The following is an 18,633-nucleotide window of genomic DNA, read 5'->3' as shown; positions in this document are numbered from 1 at the left end:
TTAGTGCTTGAGACAGAAAGGAGGAAATAATCACCTGTAATCCTATCTCCCAGAGATTATTTCTGCCATTCAGAGACCTCCAACACATGATTAGGAGCAGGTTTTTGAACTGTGTTTTGATCTTTAAGTTTGAAATAGGACTGTCTAAAAGTATGTTTGAGTTTTGAAGGGCTGTAATGAAACTTCTGAGTAGGTATCTCATGGGTCTGAAACACAGGAGAGATCTGAGCTGAAGATACAAATTTGGGAGTCATTAGCATTTAGTTGGCCTCGTTGGAGGCCAAACCATCGGAGTAAGTGGGGTAGGGAGAGTAGGGAGTAGGTAAAGTGGTTAAACTGGAGAGCCTCAGATGGTGCCATGAAGACAGTCCACATTCAGGGAATGGGCAGAGGAAGAAGGGTTGGGAGGAAGGCCAGGAAAACACAGTATCCAGGGGAGATGAGAATGGAATTAAGTGTCAGATGCTTCCAAGAGGTAAAGGAAAATAAGTCTCAACTATTTCATTGAATTTTGCCATATTGGTAAGTATATGTTTACAGTTCCGTTGCCCCTAAAAGATGGAGACTTTTCAGGGGTTTGGCCCTTAAGGGTATGACGTTAGTCATCTTTGGTGAGACAGTATTGAGTTGTGTCTCTACAACGTGGGCTCTGGCATCAGCATCCCATATCTACTGTGTGATAAATAGCCGTGTGACCGCTAGCGAGTTACTTAATGTCTCTGTGCCTCCGTTATCTGTGGTATCTGTGACATGTGATGGTGATGGTGTCTGCTTCATAGAGGAGTGAACGTTGTAAAGTGCAGAAAAGTGCCTGGCTCACTGTAAACACTACATGGTGTTTGTTGGAGGTGAACTGGATGCGGTAATAGTATCACTTTTAGCCCAATGCCTGGCATTTAACAGGTATTTTAACATGAAAATTCAACAACTTGTGACTGCAAAGCAGTGGATTTGCTGTGGCTAGTACAGTTCCAGTCATTTTAAACTCTACCAGCATATACAGAATATAATCGTGCCAGGCCAGAGGAAGAACTCAGGGGACTGAGAATTCGCTGCATGTAGCTTTTAAATTGTGTAAAACTCAGATAGGAACTTGAACCCACATGCCGAGACTTGAACCCAGCCTAAATCCTGATTGGGACTGAACCCAGCCAAAACCCACAGTCTTCCAACTGAGATCACACACCTGCTTTCAGGACTTACTGAAGTTCAGGTTCTTGATGTCTCATTGCAGAAAGAATTCAGTGAGAGAGAAAGTGATAGGTAAGTAGTGGATTTATTTAGAGAGAAACACACTACACAGAGTGTGGGCCATCTCAGAAGGTGAGAAAGGCACCAGGGTGTGGGGCTGTCAGTTTTTATAGGGGTGGGTGATTTCATAGGCTAATGAGTGGGAGGAGTATTCCAGCTATTTAGGGAAGGGGCGGGGATTTCCAGGAATGGGGCCAGTGCCCACTTTTTGATCCTTATGGATCCTTGGAACTGTCGTGGCGCCTGTGGGTGTGTCATTTAGCTTGCTGATGTGTTACAGTGAGTGTATACTGAGGCTCAAGGTCTAGTGGAAGTCGACTTGTCTGCCATCTTGGACCATTTGGTTCTAATCAGTTTATGTCATGTCCTCAGGCTATGTTATTCTTTCAAAGGTTGTGCCTGCCCCTTTCCCTCCTGTTTCACTGGCAGAGTATAGCGCTCTAAACAAAGACTGTGTGAGCCGGGAAGGTGTGTGATGTGTTCTGTGTGGGTGAGGCTGAGGGCTCGAAGGGATGTTGCCAAGAGGACTGGAGAGGCCGGGCCAGGTCTTGCAGGCAGGATGAGGAGTTTTGTATTATTAAACCCAGAGAAGCCTTTGAGTGATTTTAAACCATGACTTGATCCAATTTGTGTTTTGAAATCCCTTTTGCTGCTACAAAAGACTTTCTTCCTCTCTAGTTGTAAAACACTTAGGATAGATTTAATATATTAAATTAATTAAATTAAAAGAAACCGATTTCTTAGCCCTAAATACTAAGGTCTTTGAGTTGTTTGCCAGAAAGAGTTCCTGCGTTAAGAATCTACATCAGTTTACATCTTAGATATCAGAAACTTGAGTTATAAAAATAAAATGATTTACGTCTAAAATTTTTCATTTAGTGTCAGAGGGATAGTCTTAAAACTTTTAAGTCTGAAATCCTTCTTCTGCCTGCTGGAATCAGATTACCTTCACTCCCTGTTGTGACTGTTGGTGTATCTGAAAAGTGATAGCCTGAATGTTGATTTACTGTGCACGCAATTTTCCCAGGAATTTGTCTTTTCCCATTTGTTCCATTTTAAAAAGAAATGGCCTTTTATGGTCCTAGTTGCATTAAAAGCAGTCACAGGGTGTTTCTTTTAATTAGAAATGCATTCTCTGTTGCACGATAAATTGCTTTCTTGTAATTCTGATCATGAGCAACATCTTAGATTTCAGTTACTTCATTTCAGTAAGTATTTGCGTGCCTACTCTGTGCCAGGCACCGTTTAGCATCTCGGGCTGCATTGTGAACTAAACAAAGATCCCTACCTTTGAGGAGTTTATATTCCAGTGGGAGGAGGCAGATGGCAAATAATAAGCGTAATTAATATCTTTATTATACTACTAATAAATATAACTAGTATACTGGGGGTGGTATGTGCTATGAAATTAAAAGTAGAGCAGTTGATGCAGTGAGTGAGGAGCCTGCAGCTTCAGATACGGTGGTCAGGGTAGCATCATTGAGAAGGTCTGACTTGAGCAAAGGATTGGAAACTTGTGCGGATTTGCAGGGGGCGGGGGGGGGGGGCGGGGAGGTGGTGAAGATCCAGCAGAAGGAACAGTCATACAAAGAAAGGCCCCAAGGCCAGAGTGCTCCAGGCCTGTTTGAGGAACAGTAAAGAAGCCAGCAGGTCTAGAGGGAGGGAGGGAGTTCCTCAGCCTTTTAGGAACAGACTTCTCAGTCAAATTCAAAAGTTCATAAGCCAAAATAAGTGAATAAATTAGGGAAAGAATTTTCATTCTGTGAATGCTCTGCAGGTGGTAATCTATAAATACCCCGACTCGTGTCTTAACTTGATTTAGGTAATTCCAAGGTAACACGAAAGTTTCTTAAATTCATTTCAAAGGGCAACTAAACAAACAAGCAAAAAATCTCTTTTTCTGTGAATGAGAAACTGATGATAGATCACAAGCTCATATGACCTAGCATTTAGTAAAAGCTGAAAATTTACCTTTCCAATTTAGAGATCTCAGGTTAAAAGCCAAAGGCTTTGTTTTACAGCAAAGGATGGCAAAGGTGCCAAATGCACGTATCTCCAAGAGGGGCAGTGATGGGGGTGAAGATTGGGCTGAGTCTGGGAGAAGCTGCCCTGTAAGAGTAGGTTTGGTCACCTCCCTTATTTCTTTCAAGCTCAGTTGCTCCAAATCCTTTTTCAACATTTTCATTTGGTGATCTATATTTTCTGTTCTTTGACTCAGTGAGATTTTCCATGTGTTTCTTAAGTTTGCGACCTAAATCAGGCACACTACTTTCATAAGGTCCTGTTACCAAATCAGGTCTGGCTGCTGGCCACTCAGAAATCAATTAAGAGAGAGAGAAATGTTGGTAGAAAGGAAAGTTGCTTTTAATTATAGAATGCCTGCAATCTGCAGAGGTGGTGGACTCAGTGTCCCCCCAAAACCATCTCCAAAGATTCTGATTGGCTGTGAAAGTTTTTAAAGGGAAAAAGGGAAGTAATCCCAGTCAGTCTTTCATGTAGCGAGTCACAGTCATCGACATCCCACTGTGTGCAGGCTTGCTGATGTCTTGTGATGATCCCTCCCCGCCCCCCTGCCCAGCTGTGCAGCGTGTGGGAATCTTATTCCCCCACCAGGGATTGAACCTGGGCCACGGCGGTGAAAGCGCCAAGTCCTAACCACTGGACTGCCAGGGAATTCCCTTGATTTTTCCTTAGATGCTATCGTGTTCACAGTTTGTTCGCCAGATTACTGAAGGGGAAGCTGGGGAAGAGATCTGGTTATCTGTTACTTATTCTTCATTTCTACTCCTTTGATCTATGGAAAGAACCAACAGACTAGGATTAGGCAAGGTATCACGTGGTCAAAAGATCTGAAAGGTGTACTAGGGCTGGAGATGAGCAGAGCTGGGGTGGGGGGAGTGGGGGGCGCTGGGGGCTGGTTTAAGGTTAGTGACAAGGCAAAGAGGCCTCCTGCAGAGAGCTCTTTCCTGCCAAATGCTGCTTACAAATCCCCACTTGTCAGAACATCATTCCATTTCTGTGGGATCATGGGCAAAGGTCTGTCTTCTGTAACTTCTTCCTGCTGACGTAGGGTGTCATATTCTTAGAGTGGAAGATGTTGACATGGGTCTGTAGCATCTCTTTTCTCACAGTTGTAGTTGTCCGTTTCCATACAGGGGCAGAACAAGCTACAATTATTTTGATGCCCACAAAGATGCGGATTATTTTCAGCAGTAGTGTTAATCCCATTCTCTTAAGGTCAGTTCTTGGCGCTGTGCTAGCCGTAGATTCCGTACTGCTCCAGATGGAGTGGTTTGTCACAGCTGCAGTCTGGTCATCATGCAGTCAGCCTTTCGCCTCTGGTGGCAGTTACGGTATCTGTAAAAGCACTCAGGAACATGCATCAGACACTGAGTCTGTAACTCTATTGTCCTGATCGTTAGCTGCTTGAGCCTGCTCCTTTGTGACTCAGAGGCCTGGGAGACTTCAACTTCTCTACAGACAAGAGGCAGGAGACGGCGAGGGGCGTTTGTACTTGGGCGGGGTTGGGGTGCAGGTTATGTGATCAATACTAATATAGAAGAATGCTGCCACAGTTGCACGCATGTCAAGTGTATCGTGTTGGTGTGTATATTCAGTATCATCTTTGTTTTGCATATACAGTATTCTTTATAAAGAACCAGGCTTAGTTTATCCAGGGAGGTGTTCTGCCGTACTTGCCCATAACTGATCTTTTCCCATGTTTCTGAATTTTATTTTTCGAGTATCCTTTTGTGGTTTCTTAAACTTCTTTCTTACTGATTCCTTTCCCAATTTGTCATGGTTGTTTCATACTTGAGTCCTCTCTGCGAAATTGCTGTTTATTGTTTTGAGTTTAGTTTCCCATGAGGTTAAATATGAGGTATGATCACTAAAGAAAATGCTGAGAAGCACACGTCTTTGACTTTCTGAAACAAAACATTCTACATTCATCTCACAGTAAAAAAGGAAAATGGTACAGGTTAATATAACTGAGTTAGACGGGCCCTAGAAAAATTTGCAAGGCCTTTTCTCTCCTTCCTTTAGATAGGACTGCATGGTCTGCCCTCTTTTTCTTTCTTTTTTTTTTTTTTTGCGCAGTACGCGGGCCTCTCACTGCTGTGGCCTCTCCCGTTGCGGAGAACAGGCTCCGGACGCGCAGGCTCAGCGGCCATGGCTCACGGGCCCAGCGGCTCCCCGTGTCCCCTGCATCGGCAGGCGGACTCTCAACCACTGCGCCACCAGGGAAGCCCTGCCCTCTTTTTCTTTAAAAGGAAATGCCATGACCTCTGTAGACCTCCAGTTCCATTGCCATCCTGAGTGGGAAGTTCAGGAGCGAGCACTTCATAGACATTTAATCTCTGTTGAATGACAGAATGAAAAGATTGAATGCACTCACAGCAAGCTTTTTGCGAAATCCCTCTTTACTGGGTATTTTGATAATTGAGTTTTAAACATAATTAAGAACCCAAGATGGGTGTCTATTCAGTTCTTTTTTATCCGTTATGTCAGTTTAAGATATTGTGCGAAGACAGGTCTGTTTTGTGTATCTTTCCTATATTCTGTCCTTGGTTTTACTGTGAACGGGTTTTGGATTACACGGCCACAATGGACTTCTGAGATGTCTCACACGGTGTTGACAGTTCACTCAATCACTATTAACATTCAGCTACACTTGAAGTTTTTAACCATAACATTTGCCAAGCTCCATGTCAAAATGCAACTTGAAAAAAATTTTTTCAAACTCAGTGCTGTTTAAGTCAGAAATCCTCAAGAAAGTAAAAAGGAGTGGAAACTAGGTGGGATATTCTTACTAAACATTTTAATTTTTATTATGACAGGAAAGTCTTCCCTTCTTTACAACTTGTCAAATTTCAGCTCATAGAGAAATCCTCTATAATGGTGACATGGCCTGAGCTCGTCCGGACTTGAAGGAACCTACGTCTGTATGTGGCACATTGTGTGTCCTCTTGGTGGCATGAGAAGCAAGCAGTTGAGGGTCCAGCCATTCATAATTCACACTGTCTTAATAGGGGACTTTAGTTTTCAAGGACTGGCTAGAATGTAAAATCTTACCCTTGAAGATTTATTTAATCTTATTTTTAATGAATTGCCTAGGTCACTTGTGATGAAATTGTTTGTATCATCGTACTACTTGATACATGGAAAATATTATTTTTTTAATAAAGACCATATTTCTTTTTTTTTATAAATTTATTTTATTTATGTATTTTTGGCTGCGTTGCTACGCACAGGCTTTCTCTAGTTGCGGCGAGCGGGGGCTACTCTTTGTTGCAGTGCTCAGGCTTCTCATTGCAGTGGCTTGTCTTGTTGCGGAGCATGGGCTGTAGGCGCAAGGGCTTCAGTAGTTGTGGCTCGCGGGCTCTAGAGTTCAGGCTCAGTAGTTGTGGCGCACGGGCTTAGTTGCTCTGCGGCATGTGGGATCTTCCTGGACCAGGGATTGAACCTGTGTCCCCTGCATTGGCAGGAGGATTCTTAACCACTGCACCACCAGGGAAGTCCCCATGGAAAATATTTTTATTAAATATTTTTAAAGTCTCCTTCCTTAGCAACATGTGTCATTGTTTTCAGGATATACTTTCTCAGATAGAAGCTTCACAGGAGGGAAAGCAGGGACAAAGAAGGAATTTATTAGTTATCATTCTTTGCATGGTAAAATCATCAACTTCCATCACCAACTTCTAATTCAAAGCAGATTTTAATTTGGATGTTCCATTACTCCTTCTTGAAACACTTTTGTTCCCTGTACATGCTGTGTTACTTTGGTTTTATAATTGAAAATAAATGATATAAACAACATCTCAGCTCTTGAGCCTGGAATACCAGTGTAGTTTATTTTGGGACTTGAGTTGAAAGGCTTTCTGGAATTTGTGATTATACGTCTCAATCCTTAAAGTCTTTCCAGAAACCCTATATCTTATGAGTTCATTCTCACATTTTTCATTGATAGGTCATTGTTTGCTGGTGAAATCCCAAGAATAAGTGGTAGCAATCTGGCATTTTATCAGTGACTGTATTAAAGCAAATTTCAGGAAATGAGTGTGATACAGATCTTATCTAACAGAAGGTAGAGGGTGTCAGGCACATACAATTTAGGGATAAAAGTAGGAGCAAACTAGGTTAACCAGAGGTAGAGGAAAGACTTCAAGACTGGGGTACACAGAGGGATCACATCCTGGCACATCTAGATACAGTTCTTATATATCAGTTCCATTTCTTTGTATGAATGAGAAGGAAGAAAATGGAAATTTTGTTTTATACAAAACAAATAGAATAGGCTGCAATCTACATTATAGAACTGAATTCATCAACTGCCTTAGTAAACTATTTTAGTTAATTTGTTACATTGTCAACAAGCTTGTCGGGTGCTCTTTTGTAGTACCTTACACTGGCTATCTTTTTCTTCTTTCCTCTCCCATAGTTGCTAAAAAAACAGATGTGTTGAAATTAGTCCAAAAGCCACAATCAGAGGGGCTTGGTTTCTTCCAAGTCGGGGGATGACTGTCTCTCCCCTTAAAAAACAAAGTTAACCCTTTTCTATGTTTATGATAGAGAAATAAACCAGTCTCTATTTCAGTCACTGTTTTATTTTATTATTATTTTTAATGGAAGAGGGGAAAGCTTGCTATAAATACAACTGATCTTTTAAAACAAGAAATGTACCATCTTTGCAAGCTAGTCATTTGTAGATCTTTTATTTCCAGGCAAAAATGCCATCATTAGAACTTTTCTCTCCTTTTTATTCCATCCACCCATATCTGAAAGTGTATTATTCTGTGTTCCTTCTGGCATGTCAGTGGTTTGTTTGGGCTGAAGACCACACACTGGAAGCACAGGGAGACCCCCGGATCAGCGTGAGGAGAGCGGCTGGGAGACCCCAGTCTCATCCCTCCATGAAGAAAGCAGCTAGATTTTGCCATCTTCGCCAGCACCAAGATGTTGTGAAAGGAGGAGCTGGAATTCTTTCATGTTTTCAAATCTACAACTGCTAGTTATACAATCTTAATTTCATTCATATAACCAATCCTTTTTCTCTTATCTTTTCCGTGTTTCTTAATGGATTTTTCCTAGAACACTTGCCTTGATTTTTCCCTTTTTCACCCACCAGATATAAGCATTCTATTTCTTGCCAAGCTGACAGATTTCAAAGTAGAAGTATCCTATCTGATATGAAGACTTAGGCCTTAAAAAGTTTATTAATGAGGTTACTTGTCTTGGCATTTGCCGAACGTCTAACTTTTATTTTGCTGAACTCTGTTGGCCTTAAAGGATTTCTCAGTGGCTTATTAGCAGTAATTGGGGTGATGAAGACACTGGCACAGGTAATTGCCTTTGTTTTCTTGTGTCAGAAAAGCTTTTTCCACCTCTGCTAAGTCCCACTAAAATGAAAACTCAAATAGTGATCACATAAAGAAATTAATGTGTGAACTAGTTGCTGCATATTAGGAATTCTGTGCAAGATTTTTGCAATTAGCTTAGAACCTCTTTAGCAGTACCTGCAGATTGTTTAGAGTAAACAATGGGGTAAAATAGATTTTTCTTTTCCTGAAATAACACTCTAAAAGGAATAAGATACGGTTTATGCCTAGATGTCACTGAGGTATACATGTAAGATTGTATCATATGAGCCATCTTTTAGACTGAAGAAAAGATGTTATCCTGTTAGAAAACAGAATGAATGTATGGTCAGATTTAATGTGGGCATATTGAATTACTTCTCGCTCAGTTACTAAGAGGGCCGAGAACATTCCAGTAACAACTTGTCAAGAGTTGTCGGCCATATTTAATTCTCTTATATTATGTAGATGGAATGGACCTTCATAACAGTTGGCTCTGTAACGAAAAAAATTAAAAAGCTTAGTATTCAGGTGTTGACACTAAGAATTGACCATCTGTCAGAAAAGAGAATCCAGCAGAATGACCTTGCATACTTTCCAGGAGAAAATGATAGGACCGATCTAGGGCTCTGGTAGGTTGTTGGTGGTGGGAGGTACGTGACAAATAGTGCTTATCACCGGAAAAAAATGGCTTCATTCAGCTCCTGAATTTAGCCAGCTGCCGTGATTGCATCAACAAAGCACCTAATCATGTAGCCGCTACGAAGCATCACAATTATTTCAAGTAAATCTGCTTTCTAGAATGTGGGAGCTCCGTTCTTTGATAGTTTTGGACTGTAAATTAAAAACGGGGGGTAAAAAAGCTGAGAAGCTAATACTTGGAGAATGTTTTTAGGTTGTAATAGTGCGATTAAGAGCATGAACTTGGAAGGCAGACCGCCTTGGTTTGAATTATGGTACCCAGCTTTTCTGTGCCTCAGTTTTCTCATCACTAAAATGGGGCAGTAATAGTACTTCATAAGGTTATGGGGTTAACATGAGTTAATATTTGTAAATAGTGCTTGGCACGTGGTAAGCGCTATATAAGAGTTAAAACTCTGGTTTAGTAGCTGAATTAAACATTGGATTATGAAGATGTCCATCTTCAAAACTTAATGAACATTAAATTAACTTTTCTCTATGTTTTACTTTCAGCTTTCTCAAGACACAGTGTTTTCTACATGAGTGTAGTTTGTCCAGATTGCAGATGGGTTTATAGAGCCATATTTAAAGAAAGAGCATAAGCGTATACACTTTTCGTTGTGTTCTTTTAAAAAACATCCCCAAACTGCTGGGTTGTCGCATATGTGGTAGAAATTCCCACTCCTGCCACGACTTCTCCAGTCTAGAGCATAGGTAGACTTCAGAGAAATAAAAACCTCATGGAAATATTTTAATGGCAGTTAACTCCTAACTCTTGGTATTGGCAACTGGGAAGCTGTGAGACTGTAATAAGTGATGTGTACATGTAAAAGAAGGGAGTGTGGCAGGTGGTGTGCATCCTTTATTTAGCAAAACGTTGGATTGTGGGGAAATTGTTTGCATTTCTTTTAGGTATTCCCTGTTTGTCTCATCATAAGAATCCCCTGAAGATTGTGGAGATTCTCGTTCAGTAATTTAGGAGTAGAGCCTGGGAACATATACTATCTTTTAAATTAACTAATAGACTTTATCTTTAAGAACATATACTTTTTTTTTTTTTTAAGAACATATACTTTTAACAAGCATCTCAGATGATTATGAAGGTAGGGCAAGGTTTATTGAGTTAAGTAGTTTGTCTGTCTTCTCTTGAGCCCCAGCTTTCTCACCAACAGAACCAAAGATATGACTGGAAAGATGGTCTACTTCCTCACTCACTGTTAGGATTTTGTAATCCCTATTTTCCAAGTGATTATGATACCAAAGAATTCCAGTATGTGTGATGGAATATGAGTTGAGGAAATTAGCCTTCTCTTTACCAGAAAAACTAATTCAGCAAACTTTTAAAAATGTCTTAAGGAAGAAAAAAGCTTTCTGATAAAACAGCAAACTTCAAGTAATTATTAGTAGTTTGGTTTCTAAGTACTGACAATGTAAGGTAATAAAACATCCAGGGACTTCCCTGGTGGTGCAGTGGTTAAGAATCTGCCTGCCAATGCAGGGGACACGGGTTTGAGTCCTGGTCCAGGAAGATCCCACCCACCGCAGAGCAACTAAGCCCGTGCGCCACAGATACTGAGCCTGTGCTCTAGAGCCCGTGAGCCACAATCACTGAGCCCACGTGCCACAACTACGGAAGCCTGCACGCATAGAGCCCGTGCTCCGCAACAGGAGAAGCCACCGCAATGAGAAGTACGCGCGCGGCAATGAAGAGTAGCCCCCGCTCACCACAACTAGAGAAAGCCCACGCGCAGCAATGAAGACCTAACACAGCCAACAATAAATAAATAAATATAAATTTTTTTAAAAAGTCCAAAACTCTGGTAATATGTATTGTCTTCTGGTTATTGGGGGGGACAATATTTAATGTATTGCTATTTTAGAATTAACAGTCCTTATATTTAGCAAGTTTAGTAAACTTTTGAGCAGTTAAAACTTCTCTTTATTGATCTTATTCTAATCCACGATAATTCTTTCACTTTGTCTAGTTATCACCTGAATATAATTGCTTGGTAATACCTTTCCCATTCTTCATAGTGTCTCAGAACCCAGTCTTTGTTTAGCTAGAGAGTCATGCCTCACTGCCCGTGAGGACACAGTTGTCCAGCAACAAAGGATGTTCAATAATCAGCAAATTAGTATTGATTATTCTATTCTTGAGCCAGTGATTTCTTTAGGTGAAAGTAAAGGATAATTGGGGGCATTTAGCACACTTACCCGTGGGTTAATTTTAAATCTTTTTTTTTTTTTGATTTATTTTTGGCTGCTTTGGGTCTTTGTTGCTGTGCCCAGGCTTTCTCTAGTTGCGGAGAGTGGGATTTCCTCTTTGCTGCGGTATGTGAACTTCTCATTGCGGTGGCTTCTCTTGTTGCGGAGCACGGGCTCTAGGTGCATGGGCTTCAGTAGTTGTGGCACGTGGGCTCAGTAGTTGTGGTGCACGGGCTTAGTTGCTCCGCGGCATGTGGCATCTTCCTGGGCCAGGATCGAACCCCTGTCCCCTGCATTGGCAGGCGGATTCTTAACCGCTGTGCCACCAGGGAAATCCTCGTGGGTTATTTTTATCCTCAAAGTCTTCCCCAAGCCTGTCTCATGGGAGAATAGCAGGTATTTCTTAGGCTCCACAAAGTGATGGCCAACAATTGACATGAGTTGATGTTGGTTTTGTTTGGTTTTGGAGGGGGAGGGGAAGCTTTCAGAACTTACATATATCTGTATACTTTGGATAACAATATAGAGCTCCAAAGTCATAATTTTGAGGTTACTTTCCTTTGGATGAATTTAATTCCTTAAGTTTGGGACACATTAATTAATGAATTTCCGTTAAGCCGGTTATACCTCTAGAACACTTTTTAGGATGTACAGCTTATTAAAACTGTTTAACGCATGTGCTATTTTGAATGATATACTTTACACATCTAATTGTGGTCCGTGCTGTTTAATCTCTTTTAGAAACTGGATGGCTTCTACAGGGAGCCAGGCCTCGGCTATAGACCAGATTTGGGAGCTCTTGAGTGATGGCGCACCTCCCACCAAAAAGCCCAGGTAAACAGGGAAGGGGATCCGAGGAACAGAGGAAATCACCACTGATGGTAGATAATGAAAAATAACGAACTTACCCTACATCCCAGTTGGCATCACTAATTAATATTGGCCTTCATATAAAAATTATTTTTATTTTGCATTTAATTTCTGTTTTTTATCAAGGTCAGAAATGTATATAATTTTAAAAGACAGTTCTTTAAGGCTCATAGTGCCTCACCTCCTCCTCAGAGGCAATCACTTTCAACTTTGTCTGTTTCTTCTAATATTTACATCCAGGTTTTTAATACTGTATGTGTGCTGCTGTTTCTTAGTTTTGGGTTTTACCTGTTTCTAATTATGGAAGGTAAGGATTAGGCTTGCTGTCCTGAATCCTCCCCTCATCCATCCCCAGCTGCCCTCCCCAAACACACCATAGACTCTCCTCACAGCCTCCTAGTGTGTTTTATATCACAATTTTTGGTTTAATATTTACATTATATGACTGTATAAATAGTATTCATAGCTGAGCCTAATGTGTTACTATGTTTCTTTCCTTGTCCATTTTTTCCTCCAGGTTATTAAAGATTGTCTCTCTTTTTTTTTTTTTTTTGCTTTGTTTTCTTTGAACCTATCCATTTAAATTCAAACTCTGTGATAGAGCGTAAATCTCCTAATCTGCTGACACACGTCAGTAATGTGCAAGTTTAAAGCTGCTCCGTGGGTCCTTCCCTCTGGGCGGTTGTGCTCCAGGCCTGCCACATTGCTGCTGTCTGCCGTTTTCCTTTCCTGTCACCCTGGGAATTCCTTTCACGTCTCTCCTGTATTGGATCCTCTGTTTCCTGGATCTTATGTCTTCCTTTTTGGTGTACTCCTTCATTTTGCTGAAAAACATCTCGTTAGCTTCCTTAGTAAGGATTCAGAGGAGAAAAGTTTTGGGAGACATTTGAAAATGTCTTTATCGTACTCTTACGTTGATGATTTGGCTGAGTGTAGAACTTCAGATACGGACTCATTTTCCTTACAGTTAATGAAATCATTGCCCATTCTCTGCTAACATCTTAAGTGTTCCTGCCACAATAGCCACTCTCTTCTAATTCCTAGTCCTTTGTATTATATGACCTCTTTTTCTTTTCTCATTAGAAACTTGTAAGTATGGTTATCTTAGTCTCAGTAATCTGAAATTTCACAATGATACATCTTCATATGAATCTGGATATCAGGTAACTCTTTCAAGCAGGCTACTAATAATTTCACTTTGGAGGAATTTTCCTGTGTTACTTATTTGATAATTTCCTTTACAGTTCTTTCTGTATTCTGTCTTTGTAGAATTCTTGGTATTCAGATGTTGGGCCTTCTGGATAAGTCTCTAATTTTCTTACAGCTTTCTATCACTTTTGTTTTTATCGTTCTACTTTCTCAGAGATTTTCTCAGTTGTATCTCCCAACCTTATGAATTTTTTATTTCTGTCTTTTTTGTATAGAAATAAGAAATCTTTTCGTTTGCCCAGTTTTTTTTATAGCATCCTGTTCTGTTGCACAGATGCCATTTTAAAAAAAAAATCTATGTCAGGATGTCACTGTTTCCTTTTAATTTTTTCTCCCCTTTCCCAGATTGTCTCTTATCTCCCCCAAGTTCCTTTCTATCTGCTGGTTTGTTTGGGTATAATTCTCATGCTGGGGATTTTGTTCAAAGGTAAGGTGACCCTTATTTTTCTGCTCATATTTAAGAGAAAACACTGAAAAGCCAATGGAGACTCTGTGTGTGACGAGGGGCTTGGTGGCTGGTGGGCCTCCCTGTGGGTAACAAGCATGGGCCAGGTTCCACAGCCTGCCGGACTCTGTGGGTCTTTTCTCTCATGCTGGCCATTTTCCCCAAAGGGAACTCCTCCCACCTCCTGACCCCATGAGGTTGAGGTGCAGGCGTAAGGTTGACTGCCAACGTCTGGGAGTCTTCCTTAAGGAGAGGGGGCAGGGGAGAGTCTCATATTTCTTATACAGAATGTACACAGTCCCCCTCCCCAAGCTGTGCACGGTGTTCTCAGATACAGAACCCTCTGGTGGAAGCTTTCTGGAGGACAGGCCTCCTGTCCTAGAGTTCTGACCACTTCTGACACAGCCTTGCAGCGAATTGACCCTCCACCTTCAGCTGTGCCTGAACATTTCCAAGCTTCTGCAGAGGGGATCAGCTCTTACTTGACTGCTTCTAAAATCTATTGACCTCTTTCGTCTACTTTTCCTATTTTTGTCATCTTTTCCTATTCTGCTTTTTATGAATGTATGCCTTCTTAAAAAATTACTACTATTTAGTGTTTTAGGAAGAACCAGAGGTGAAACATAACTGTTAAATTTTTCCCTTTTAACTGGAAGTCTTAAATTTGGAAAAATCACATCTCAGATCTATAATGTATGAGGTAAAGAATTCCAATAGTACAGCACATTCAAATGGAAAACAAAAATCCCTGTTCTCCTCAATCCCCAGAGTTAACCACTATTTACAGTTCTTATGAATACTTCTAGAAATTTTTTTTTCCATTATGGTTTATTAAAGGATATTGAATATAGTTCCCTGTGCTGTGCAGTAGGACTTGTTATTCATACTGTGTGCAGTAGTTTGCATCTGCCAGTCCCTCCCTTCTAGAAATTTTAAGTATGTGTTTGTGTGTGCTTCACTTTCTTGATCCCCTTGAACTGAAATGCATTTTTCACTGTTTGCTTCTAATGTCTATTATCAGTCTTCCCCAGCAGACTAAGCTTGTGCGGCCAGGGACTCCATGTGTATGGTGCTTTATGAGTTTTTCATGGAATTGGGAATAGGGAAGGCAGTTCTAGAGGTGGTTTCTTCAAAACCAGCTTTCTCAAGGCTAAAAGTACCTTTCCCTTCTTGCATTATGCCAACATGCAAATCCTTTTTCTGTTCATTGTATTATGTGAGCAAAAGATCGAGAAGGGCAGTTTCTTAGGAAAACACATGCCATCAGCATGTGTTTAAATTAAAGTGCATAAACAGATTTCAAACAGATTTTAATATAGTTTCAGGATGAAGGGGGCGTGGAGAAACAAAACACAAAAATTTGTACCAAAACACAAAAAATTATCTCACACAGAAGTCAGGACAGAACTCAGTGTTTATCACGGGAAGAAAGGAATGTTTTCCACCTTCCGTCATATCCGTTGAACAGTTGTTTCTTTATTTAGGTATGTAAGGCTTTTGTGTTTTCAGAATTTTGTTGGCCACTATTTTTTTTTTTTTTTTTCCTGCTTGAGGATATCTAGAACAAAGCCGAAGGCAAATGTGTTCCCATATTTGACTATCTCATACTCAGCTTTAGTCATGTTCATTTTCGTCTTTGTGTTCACAAACTTTGGGCTTACGTTTTTTTTATTGGCTTTTCTTTCATCTCCTGTTTTGCATTTCTCAACAATAGGAATTTCACATGTGGGGGGTTTCTTTTCTCTCTGGAATCCAAATCAAATCAGACATGTTTTTTGAAATTTATGTTTGTTTAAAATATAGTTTAGTTATCAAAACTCAACTGAGTGGTGATAGTTGGACCTTTTCCTGATATTGGGTTTTCTTAGGTTGAGAGGACTACAAAGGAGAAGATCGGTCTTACGATGGCTCTTTAGGATTTCCACAGTAGGGTTATTACTTTCTCAACACGTACTGGCACTACCGTGCTCACACTACTTTGGAAAGGCATCAAGCCTGTGCTTGTCATCTTTGCGGCTGTAGGAGTTAGAGCTGAAAACCGTGGCTTTGGACGGTCTTTGTGCCTCGTGTCTGTTGGACGTTCTCAGTCCTCTCGTTTGTTTGACTTTTTCAGGAAGCTGCTCCCAAGCCTGAAAACGAAGAAGCCTCGGGAGCTCGTGCTGGTGATTGGAACAGGCATCAGTGCTGCGGTCGCACCCCAGGTCCCAGCCCTGAAATCCTGGAAGGGGTTGATTCAGGCCTTACTGGATGCGGCCATTGATTTTGATCTTCTAGAAGATGAGGAGAGCAAAAAATTTCAGAAATGTCTCCATGAAGACAAGAACCTTGTCCATGTTGCCCATGACCTCATCCAGAAACTCTCTCCTGTGAGTACCCTTGTGTGAGCCCTGGCATTCGATCTTTCCTAAAACCAGACACACATGCTGAATGCAATAAGGAGATTTATGTTTCTAGCCTATAGATTTGCATAACATTCAGCTCTTCTGCAAAATGTCAGTTTATGGACCCGAATCATGGTAGTTACCTTGACCTCATTTCAGTGTGTTGTGGTGGTGGTGGTGCGGGGGGGTTGGTGATGATGGTGATGATAATGTTGTTGAGGCCTTTATTTGTACAAAATGAGACCACTGTCCCATTATTGCTGTGTTTTAAATTTACTTTTTCTACTCTCACTACTATAAAAGCTGTGTTCCCTGGCATCCATGCCTTTCAGGGAACCTCAGAAAGATTAGAGATAATTCTTATTTTGTGGATGAAGCAGCGCCAGTTTTTAATGTTCCTTTTAAAGGCAATCACACATATATATATATATATATGGAATTTTGCTGCGTTTTAGCAAACTGAGCTGCAAATCAATTCCTGAATGATTTAAGGGCCTCTTTGTCTTGCTTCGTTTTAAAAATGTCTTAAAAATCAGGATTCACTTAAGATATATTTGGAAATAGTAGAGTAGCCAAAGCATATTTTAAAGCTTAATGAATTAAGTGCACCTTGAAAAAAAATGTAACTCTTATGCCTTAAAAAGTCAATTATCAGTGTTGATTTTTCCCCCTACGCCCTAGGGCCCATAGGAAAGAAGTGTCATGAAGTGTTAACCTGAAAGGCATTTAAAAGTATTGATAATTCCCTCCTAGATCATGACTCATTCAAAAACTTAGGGCCTTTTACTTGTCTTTTCATTTCTTTGTGCTTAATTGGGGTAAAATGTTACTAACCTAGAACAGTATAAAAAATTAATAGACTTTAAAGAGCTCATGGGACCTCCATCTCATACCATATACAAAAATTAGCTCAGTGGATTAAAGACCTAAATGTAAGAGCTAAAAACTATAAAACTCTTAGAAGAAAACGTAGTTTTAAAGCTTCATGACCTTGGATCTGGCAGTAGTTTTTTAATCATAACACCAAAAGCACAAGAATCAAAAGAAAAAATAGATAAACTGCACTTCACCAAAGTTGTAAAAACTACTAGGCTCACTGAGCATTATCAGGAAAGTGAGAAGACAGCCCCCAGAATGGGAGACGATGTCGACAATTCATATATCTGATAAGGGTGTAGTGTCCAGAATGTATTAAAAAAAACTCTTATAACTTAATAAAAACACAAATAATCCAGTTTTTTCAGTTTAATTTGTTTTTGAAGTATAGTTGATTTACAGTGTTGTATTAGTCTCTGGTGTACAGCAAAATGATTCAGTTATACATGTATTCTTTTTCATATTCTTTTCCATTATAGTTTATTACAAGATATCGAATATAGTTCCCTGTGCTATACAGTAGGACCTTGTTGTTTATCTGTCTTATATAGTAATTCGTATCCGCTAATCCCAAACTCCTAATTTATCCCTCCCCTGCTTTGCCCTTTGGTAACCATAAGTTTGTTTTCTATGTCTCTGAGCCTGTTTCTGTTTTGTAAATTAATTCATTTGTATCATTTTTTAGATTCCATATGTAAGTGATGTCATATGATATTTGTCTTTCTCTGTCTGACCTACTTACTATGATCATCTCTAGGTCCATCCATGTTGCTGCAGATGGCATTATCTCATCCTTTTTTATGGCCGAGTAGTATCATTGTGTATATGTACCACATCTTCTTTATCCATTCATCTGTGGATGGACATTTAGGTTGCTTCCATGTCTTGACTATTGTAAATAGTGCTGCTGTGAACATAGGGGTGCGTGTGTCTTTTTGAATTAGTGTTTTCTCCAGATATATGCCCAGGAGTGGGATTGCTGGGTCATATGGTAGCTCTGTTTAAGGAATCTCCATACTCTTTTCCATAGTGGCTGTACCAGTTTACATTCCCACCCCCACCCTCTCCAGCATTTAAAATAATCCAGTTTTTAAATGGCAAAGGATTTGAATAGACATTTCTCCAAGGAAGATATACAAATAACCAATAAGTGTATGAAAAGATGCTTGACGTCATTAGTCATTAGAAAAATGCAAATCAGAAACTATGTCAGATACCACTTTACACACACTGGGATAGCTAGAATCAAAGAGTTGGGTAATAAATGTTGATGAGGCTGTGGAGAAACTGTAACCCTCGTACGCTGCTGGGATTGTGAAGTGGTGCAGACAGCATGGAAAATAGTCTGGCCATTTCTCAA

The 18,633-nt window shown here is 40.3% G+C and overlaps 1 protein-coding gene across 4 annotated transcripts in view; it reads left to right on the top strand.

Annotated features, from left to right (window-relative positions):
- FAM118B (family with sequence similarity 118 member B) overlaps window positions 1–18,633 on the top strand; it is a 46,455-nt gene that overhangs the window by 9,858 nt on the left and 17,964 nt on the right. For all 4 annotated transcript variants that reach the window (XM_019941665.3, XM_019941664.3, XM_019941663.3 and 1 more), the window contains exons 2-3: window positions 12,234–12,326; window positions 16,130–16,382. In XM_019941665.3, the coding sequence (XP_019797224.1) occupies window positions 12,241–12,326; window positions 16,130–16,382 (339 nt within the window). In that variant the 5' untranslated portion in view covers window positions 12,234–12,240. The remainder of the gene's footprint in view (window positions 1–12,233; window positions 12,327–16,129; window positions 16,383–18,633) is intronic.

Source organism: Tursiops truncatus, chromosome 8 (genome assembly GCF_011762595.2).
Source record: "Tursiops truncatus isolate mTurTru1 chromosome 8, mTurTru1.mat.Y, whole genome shotgun sequence".
NCBI classification, from domain to species: domain Eukaryota; kingdom Metazoa; phylum Chordata; class Mammalia; order Artiodactyla; family Delphinidae; genus Tursiops; species Tursiops truncatus.
This window is presented reverse-complemented; position numbering and strand designations above follow the sequence as displayed.